This window comes from Crocodylus porosus, unplaced genomic scaffold, assembly GCF_001723895.1.
Source record: "Crocodylus porosus isolate Cpor-Errol unplaced genomic scaffold, CroPor_comp1, whole genome shotgun sequence".
Classification (NCBI taxonomy): Eukaryota; Metazoa; Chordata; order Crocodylia; family Crocodylidae; genus Crocodylus; species Crocodylus porosus.
In genome coordinates, this window is record NW_017728947.1 from 21,072,977 (window position 1) to 21,082,492 (window position 9,516).

Genomic DNA, 9,516 nt, shown 5'->3' on the forward strand with positions numbered 1-9,516 from the left:
TCTAGAATAGCCTGCCATCAGAGGTGGTTCAAGCACCTACACTGAACACCTTGAAGAGCAAATTGGATGCTTATCTTGCTATGATCCTATGACCCTGGCCGACTTCCTGCCCTTTGGGCGGGGGGCTGGACTCGATCTTCTGAGGTCCCTTCCAGCCCTAATGTCTATGAAATCTATGAAACTCCAAGACAAAGGCTGAATGCAATGTGTAAAAATACATCTCAAAGAACTCCAGTTACTAGAAACTAACTTCCTTTTCTCTTTTAATTATCCACATGCACACACAGTCTCACTTATAGGTGATCCAAAGCGGTGCCCACATATCTAGAGGTGGGTCTCAGAGATTTTATATAAACAAATGGAAAACTGCCCTGCCAAATGTGGCATAGCACAGAGGTTTCTAGGATGGCATAAGGCTTAGTGTAGGTGTGAATGGAGCTCCAGGTAGCTACCTTGCTGATATCAGCTATGGGAAGAAAGGGTTCAAGAGAACTAGTCTAAGCTTTGGAGGAGTGAACCCACTTGGGCAATCTTTTAACACAATTTGACTAGACAGTCTCTGGGCTAAAACTGTTGTGCATTTATATCAATCAGCTATGGAAACAAATGCCCAGAAGGAACTTGAGGTAGGACCAAGATTTTCCAAAGAAGTCAAATCCCTTTAGACTCTGAGCAAATAAAAAGAAGTCTCAGTTCATGAGGAACATGGCTTTGGAAAGTAAATGCCAGCAGAGATCTTGTGACTCAAGTGAAACTCAAACTACTTTAGGTAGGAAGTTGGGATGGGTAAACAATCACCTTATCCAGTTAGAAAACAGCATGGGGAGCATCTGCTAGCAGGGCAGTCATTCCCCTAGTCAAGTCAATGACAATCAAAAAGGCTGTTTTCAGAAAGCATGAGGTTATAGGCTCACACAGCAAATCCAGAAGTGAAGTTAATGACTTAGTTAATGAAGTTAATAACTCAGATAATGCCCTAAAATGGATTTGGAGACTAAGAGTGTGGCGAAGTGCCTACACAGAGATTTCAACAGCAGCATATAGGAGAAAGAAATTGAGGAATGAGACTATGAGCATTGTGCTGTGTCCCAGGTGCACAGGCCCCCTCCCCCCCCAAGCTTAACAAGGCTAGGAAAGTCATTTTGAATAGAGTTCTTAGAAACACTGAAAAAAGTGTTAAGTTGTGCCTGAGAACAGGACTGGGGATTGTGGGACCTGGATTTAGTCAGTGCCAAATCCTCTCAGTGCTGCAATGGAAAGCTCCAGCTCTACCAAACAGCCTCCATGTTCCCCTCAAGAACAGAGGCGAGGCTGGCATCATGGAAGGCAGTATTGAAGAAAAGCAGCGGTACTGCATGCTAACTTCAAGCAACAACGTTTAGACCCAGACTTTTTAGTTGAGCGTGGAAGAGACAGTTTATTGAGACTTCTCTGGTGACTTGCAAGGTTCAGCAAGGGTCCCTGTTGGACCTCAAAATTTCAACCTCAGTTATCAAATATGCTTAACTAATAGCCTCTCCCAATACTTATATTGTTAGCTGCTGATAAATTTTATTTAGTGCTTGAATCAGGACCTCTTCAGGATATTAAAAAAGAGAAACAATAAAATCAGAAATAGTACAGCCAGGTATTTTCTGAAAACCAGCACTGAAACAACTGAGCTTCACAGCGACCTGACAGTGGCCATGAAGTCTTATGCTTTGGATAACATGGTAATAGCAAGAGCTGCTCACTGGTATTCCATGCTAGAGATCTATACCAAGCCAAGGCAAGAATGATACCTGAAGGACTTCAGAGCTGGATGCAACTGGAAAGTGCTGAATTGGATACTGAAGTCAGACTTCTCCAACAAAAGACATTTAAGCTTTAGCTACTTTTAAATTAAAAAAAGACCTGAATTTAGATGACTGACAGACAGAACACCTGTCTTAGATGTATACATCCTCCAGACAAGATAGCTGGAGGGTCTGTTGGAGTTGCTCACATTCAAACAATGAAGTGAAAAATTACAAACCAAGGCAGAGGTGCCCTTTGTCATTAAAGAAAGGGCAATGTGGGGGGAAGATGGGGGTGAGAGGGGCGGGAGGAGCAGGTGAGGTGCGTATCTGCAGCCAGAAGGCCCCATCCCTCCTTTCAAGTGGGAGCACGGGATAGAGAGAACTTACAGAAGGAAGAGATAAAAACAAGCAGTACAGGCTTTGAAGGAGGAAAAAAAAGCCCCAAAAACCTCACATGGGTCAAAACCTGGCCAACAAAATGCTGAACCCCAACCAGGTGGTTGAGAGGAAGAGGAGAGCAAGAAGTACACACTGCCATTTATCCTCCTGGCATAGGGCCACGAAGGAAGGCAGGACTAAAATTCACTGTGCAGGTCTGGCTAAGGCAAAAAGCTTCCAACTGCAGACTTAGGGCATGAGACACACCCACAAGTTGAATGGGTGTTTGGATTATTTCTTTTTTTGAAGTTAAGAAAAAAAAAACGACTGGTGTTTCTGTGTTTAAAGAATAATAAATTATCCATCAGAAATCACATGAAGACCTATTCACAGCCCAGTTGAGAATGTTACTTCTCTGAATTTTATACCTCAGAGTTGTAAGGAATTCCTGAGATGACCTATATTTTATGAATTAGAACCATCGCGGTGGTATTGCCAGCCTTGGCCATTTTCAAGGGGCCTAGGCCAAATTGCAGAAATGTGGCTAAGCAGAAGACCTGTTTGTGAGTGACCGTAGTGTGAACCTTTGCAGATGTGACACCTAGGTTGGTCAGCAAAGTAAAGGAAGTCAACCACACGTCTAACTAAATGCAATTAAACAAAGCACAAGGCCTGGAAAGAGACATTATAAAGGGAAAACCATACATTAAATAATCCAAAATATTAGTAGTACTGATTGATGTAACCAAATGTATTAGATGTTATTTTGCTATATTCTTGTTAAGATGCTTAGATAACTCATAAAAACAAAAAAACAGCCAGTCAAAGACAACAATGATCTACGGTAAAAAAGAAACAGGCCAGTGCTGAACAGCATTCCACAGTGGGGAAGGGAAGAAGATAAGAAACCCTCCCTTTTACTTTCCCAAGGATACAAATCCCAACTAACTGACACTTTCCAAATCCACAGTTCCAAAAGTTTGAGTGAAACAAAGACATTTAAATAAAGCCAATCAAAGATCATTGATTAGAATATTACAACTAACCATCCATACACATTGTCTATAGGCTGCTGGGAAATGTGGGGAACTCAAAGTCAGGAAGACCTACTACCAATCTGCATGCCACCTTTTTCCCCCTACTCGAGCCTGCCTCCCAGCCAGCATAGGTGAGAATCTATATCATGCTGTCACGGCTAGCAGATAAAAACAAACATTTATCCCAAAGTCTGTATTTTAAAGTGGAAGCAAATAAAAGGATTAGACTGTAAATCTGTTTCTGCCTTTTTTTTCCTTCTTTATTTTATTATCAGTAGCCTATTCACAAGTTACCTGGTCAGCAGGGTAACAATGGGGAAAAATGATCCACAGAGTTTCTCCTGGGTGGTTCCATTCCTAACTCAACATCAGTCAAACTAACTCGAGATTATAAAAGAATATAGCCTCACCATCTCTGAAAGCTGCAAGTTTAGCTCAAGTTCAGAGCTTTTGATTCAGAATCTTCCCAGCCATGGGAAAAACTACTCTATTCTTAAATAAGAGACCTAAAACAGACAGTTCGTCTACAACATTCTTAAACTCTGAGACACAAAGTGCATGGAGGCTCTACAGCATAAGCAATTAGAAACAGACAATCCCCCAGCATGAAACCATATGAAAGTGGTGGGAGTCACCCAGGAAGGACCCTTTGCATCATCTTTTCACTTTATGGCTACCGTAATTCACATATTGGAGCCTAGTTGACGGACCATTTTGCAACAGCATTTGAGAATTATACGTACACAGCAAATTTACAAGGAAATTCCTAAATGAACACTTGCCTTATAAAAGTGATCTGGAAGAACAAAAAGGCATTATGTGGGCTAGAACCGCACCTAGAGGACTCAGATCTGTGGCTCCACCATACTAGGCACCATGCATGCATGCACTAAGAGACGCAGCCCAGGGCTGGGCATCTTAATCAAAATGGACACTGGGGGCACATCCAGATGAGCGTGGCTTCATGGACTTCATAGACATCAGGGCTGGAAGGGATCTCAGAAGATCATCAAGTCCAGCCCCCGCCCAAAGGGCAGGAAGTCAGCTGGGATCATAGGATCCTAGCAAGATAAGCGTCCAATCTACTCTTGAAGGTGTTCAACGTAGGTGCTTGAACCACCTCTGATGGCAGGCTGTTCCAGACCTTGGGGGCTTGGACAGTAAGTTCTTCCTTATGTCCAGCCTGAAACAGTCTTGCAGGAGTTTATAACCATTTCACCTCGTCATCCCTTGGGGCGCTCTGGTGAACAAACATTCCCCCAGATCCCGGTGGTCATCCCTGATAAATTTATAGGTGGCCATCAGGTCACCCCTAAGACTGTGCTTTTCCAGGCTGAAGAGCCCCGTGGCTCTCAGCCTATCGTCATAAGGTCTGTTTCTCCTGACCTCTGATCATGCGCATGGCTCTTCTCTGGACTCTCAAGCTTCTCCACATCCTTTTTGAATTGTGGAGCCCAAAACCGGATGCCGTATTCCAGCTGCGGCCTCACCAAGGCCGAGTACAAGGGGAGAATGACATCCCGGGATTTGCTTGAGAAGCATCTATGGATGCAAGCCAGCGTTTTGGTTGCTTTATTAGCCGCAGCATTGGATTGCAGGCTCATGTTCATCTTGTGGTCAATGATGACCCCCAAGTCTCGTGTTTCTGTAGTACCAGCCAGCGTAGCACTGGTGAGTCTATAAAGATGCTGCAGGTTTTTCCTCCGAAGGGGGAGAACCTTGCATTTTTCGGTGTTAAAACACCATCAGGTTCTCGTCCACCCATATGCTGAGCCTGCCCAGGTCAGCTTGGATCACCCTCCTGTCTTTAGGTGTGGATGCTTTGCCCCAAAGTTTAGTGTCATGGTGAACTTGGCCAGTCTGCTTCTGACTCCAATGTCTACATCATAACTGAAGATGTTGAACACTATGGGTCCAAGGACAGAGCCTTGGGGGACCCCACTGGTCACAGGGCACCATGACGATTGACTTCCATCAATTACTACTCTCCGGGTCCGACCACAGAGCCAATTTCCCCAGCTAGCAGACTGTGGTGGACCCAAGGCCACAACTGGCCAGTTTTGCCAAGAGGTGATCATGGAATACCAGATCGAAGGCTTTTTTCAAGTTAAGGTATATGACATCAATCTCTCCTCCCTTGCCCACGTGATAGGTCACCTGGTCATAAAAGGAAATGAGATTGGTCAAGGAAGACCCACCCGCAACAAACCCATGCTGGCTATCCCTTAGGATGTTGGTGTCGGCCAGTCCATTAAGGATGGCCTCTTTAATAAACTTTTCTAAGATCTTCTCTGGGATAGAAGTCACGCTGATGGGCCTATAGTTTGCCAGATCCACTTTCTTTCCCTTCTTGAAGATAGGTATCACATTGGCCTTCTTCCAGTCTTCGGGCACTACACCAGAGTGCCAGGAGTTTTCAAAGATCCGTGCCAGAGGCCAGGCTATGATGCTTGTCAGCTCCTTGAGTACCCTGGGGCTGTGTGGGTTGTGACACCACAAACATGTCTCCAGCACCCCTGAATGTCCAGGAGTCAAACACGCCCCCCCCAGAACAGCACATGCACAGGCAGTGCACATGGCTGAAAAGCAGAAGCACGGCTCCAGGCAGCCCAGCTCAGCTGCCAGCCAGGCTCCTCCTGGCAGGATCACCACAGCTGCAGCCCCGGGGTAACTTGTCATGCGCCAAAGCACATGTGACACAAGTGTTCCCTGGGAACAAGCAGCAGTGGTGCAAGGTGCACTGCTGCTACTTGTCCCTGGGGAACCAAACATCCACGCTCATCTGCATAGGCCCCAGGAAGGGAAACAGGCACAGAAAAAGAGAGCATCCTGCCCTGCAGAAGCAGATACAAAAAAAAAAAAAAAAAAAAAAATCAAGCGTTTCCCTTCCCGCTGCTTTACCCACTGGACCACAGGCTTTTTTCCCTTCCTTCAGTTAAACACATTCACATTTTCCACAGACACATTCTGGGGGATTTATTCTATCAGGTCAGCAAGTGCTTTAATTACCATCTTAACCTCCCACCCCACAAACAACAAAACTTTTACTATCTTGTGCCCGTAATGTGGATAGGGAGACCCAACAGTTTCTGTTGTACCACCAGGAACTGTACAGAGAAATGAATACTGTTAAATAAACACCTACTTCTGGAAAAGGCTGGTGTACATGATCCCACTTTAGCAGCTTCAGGTATGCCCGATTCTGAACAGAGACAGGACACAGCACAGGAATTCCACTAGCTGCAGGGCCACCATCAAAGGGTGAAGATAAATTTATGTGCCTTAGCTTAGTAAGATCATCTGATGCCTCCTGAAGCCAGTCTGTGACAAAGTCTAGAGAGTCTGCAAAGGGGTGGGGGGGGGGAACAGGGAAAAGTATTTTTGTAAGAATCTTCTTTTGAGTCAGTTTTTACCATAATTAGTATTAAAATATTCTTACTGATATCTTTTCCCAATACCTGTTATTACCTCTTGATAAATTTTATTTACTGCTTGAAGAAGGACCTCTGAAGGATATCAAAACAGAGAAACTGTAAAAATCATAAATAGTATGGCCAGGTATTGCCTGAAGAAACCAAATCGTTGGCTGGAAGCACAGCAGACTAATATTGGTGCTGGTTTTAAGGTGTCCTACATTATACCAATTTCAGTTGGTAGGGTTTTTGTTTTTTTCCCTAATAAAAAACTGCTCTTCCAGGAGATTTCTCAAGTCCAAGTCCAGGGACCCTGGCTATTACTTACTACATAAGCAACAGAAAATATACCAAAATATTGATTTATGGCAATGATCATCAACCAGGGTGCTAAAAGTATCTTGGGGTGCTGCAAGATTTTTCAAAGGATGTCACAGGAAGTGCAAAAAGATAAGGGAGGAGTGAGGAGATAAGTTGATAAGAGCAGGCTCAGGCTCTAATACTACTTGCAGATGTTAAAAAAAAAAAAAAAAGAATGAAAAAAGATGCTTTAATAGAAGCAGCAGCATGTTTCTCTGACCCAGCTCTGAAGTCTCTGTATAAAACAGGTGCTTCAGCTGGGCTTTTTGGCACTTTTAGCTGAGGCTGATTCAATCAGCTATTAGATAAAAGTCCCAAAAAAAATTCAGCTAAAGCACCTGATTCATACAGGCATTGGGTAAGCCAGGTCCAACTAAGGTGCTGAGTTCAAAATAAAACAAAATGCAAAAGGGGGGGGGGAGATGAGGAAGCAGGGTGTTTGTTTGTTTTTGTGTCTGTAAGCAGCCTGCTTTGCTGCTCCCCTACTCCCACTCCCTTAGCAAGGAGGTAAGCACAGTAATAAACATATTCGTTTTTGAAATGAGGTGTTGCTCAATTCACAGAAATTATGAAGGGGTGCCTTGAGTTGAGAACCACCGATTTGGGGGGTTTTTTTGCAGCCTACAGGCAGACATAATATATAGGACAACACAGAACAAAAGTCATACTTGGCTGTTTCTCAAGAAGCTCCTGAAACTTCTTTCTTTCATATTCAACAGACTGCTGCATTAGGTGTGGCCTAATACTACTGACAGCAAAGTTGGCCATGTCCATTTTCATTAAGTCTAAGACAGAGAAAATTGCTCTGTAAGAAAAAAAGGAAAACATTAGTTTTGTTTCAGTCTGGGCTGCATGGGTGCAACACATACAGTTTTTGCAAAACTTATTTAGTGTAGATTAACCCAGGAAAAAAAAAAAAGAGTTGCATGTAAAGTAAACAGGTATGAAAAGTATTCACATGGAGCTAGAAGTCTGGGGAACAGGAAGTAGTGATGAGGTTTGCTCCCCTGAAAGAGAACTCCTGTAAAGATAGCAATACCCTTTCCACAGAATAGTTTTCTGGGGAAAATGCATCATCATATGATAATTCTATAACATATGTTGTCTGAGTTTTCAGCCTAACATAAAGGTGCATGCACATACATGCAGACTATGGGCATTTATACACATGATCCAGGAGGTTGGGGTGGGGGGAAAGCACTTCAGTTAGAGCAGCTCCGAGAGCCAGTCTAATTAAAAGTGTCTGGAGCATCACATGTATCAGCATCCCTGCACTGGCAAGTGGTAGTGGGCATGCTTTAACTAAAGCTTGTTGAACCAAACTTTAGTTAAAGTGCCCCTACTGCCATTTTTCAGCAAGGGATACTGATACACATGATGCTGGAGTCTCCTGAAGTGTGATAATTACCACACAGTAATTACCGATTAATTGCAGTGCCCTGGATCAGATTACAGCATGGCAGAGCAGCCTAGATGCAGATGTACAGGTGCCCACAGTGATTTCTGCCATTTTGGGCAGCTACTCTTCAAGAAGAAACTAAATGAATAAAAAAGACCACAAAAGAAAGCAACTTCAAAGAAGTACAATTCCAACTAAATAACATTTCCGTTCACAAAAGGTATTATCCATAGAAACATCTGCACTCAGAAACTCACAAAGTTAGAAAATCCTGTGGTCCAACAAAATATACAGAAGGTTAATATACAGCATGAGTGTGTTATCGAAATTCTCTGTAAAACTTGAAGCCTTGAACAATCTGCTTAACCAGACAGGAACACAGCCTAATCCCCTCTTACACCCTCCCCCCCCACACGCTTGCCGCTCTAAGCATCTGTAGCATATTATAGCATACAAGGAAGAGGAAAATTGAAGAAAGGAAGAAATGGCTGAAAACAGCATAGGTCTGAGTGAATGAGTCCTCTCTGTTCTGCATTCCTGATTATATCAACATTTGCCATCGATGACAGAAGGGAAATATAGTTTCATAGTTTCTAGGATCAGAAGGGACCCGAATAGATCATCTAGTCCCACCCGCTGCCATGGCAGGAAAGTACTGGGGTCAAACAATCCTAGCAAGCTGTACATCTAACTTCCTCTTAAAGACCTCCAGGATAGGAGCCAGCACCACTTCTCTTGGAAGTTGGTTCCAGATCCTAGCCGCCCTGACAGTGAAGTAGCGCCTCCTGATATCTAGCTTAAATCTAGCCTCTGTCAGCTTGTGACGGTTATTCCCAGTCACTCCTGGGAGTGCTTGAGGGAGCAGGGACTTCCACAGTGCCTGTTGATCCCCCCTGACTAGTCTGTAACAGGCCACTAGATCCCCGCTCAGCCTTCTCTTGTGGAGGCTGAACAGGTTCAGGTCCCATAGCCTGTCCTCATAGGGCCTGCCCTGCTGTCCCCTGATCATGCGAGTGGCCCACCTCTGGACCCTCTCTGTGTTGTCCACATCCCTCCTGAAGTGCAGCACCCAGAACTGGATGCAGTACTCCAGCTGTGGCCTGACCAGTGCCGCATAGAGGGGGAGGATCACCTCCTTGGACCTGCTTGAG

General features: G+C 44.2%; 1 protein-coding gene across 2 annotated transcripts in view; it reads right to left on the minus strand.

Annotated features, from left to right (window-relative positions):
• TCP11L1 (t-complex 11 like 1) overlaps window positions 1-9,516 on the minus strand; it is a 47,350-nt gene that overhangs the window by 7,316 nt on the left and 30,518 nt on the right. For both annotated transcript variants that reach the window (XM_019551333.1, XM_019551332.1), the window contains exons 6-7: window positions 7,635-7,771; window positions 6,339-6,535 (exon numbers count right to left, since the gene is read on the minus strand). In XM_019551333.1, coding sequence (XP_019406878.1) covers window positions 6,339-6,535; window positions 7,635-7,771 — 334 coding nt within the window. The remainder of the gene's footprint in view (window positions 1-6,338; window positions 6,536-7,634; window positions 7,772-9,516) is intronic.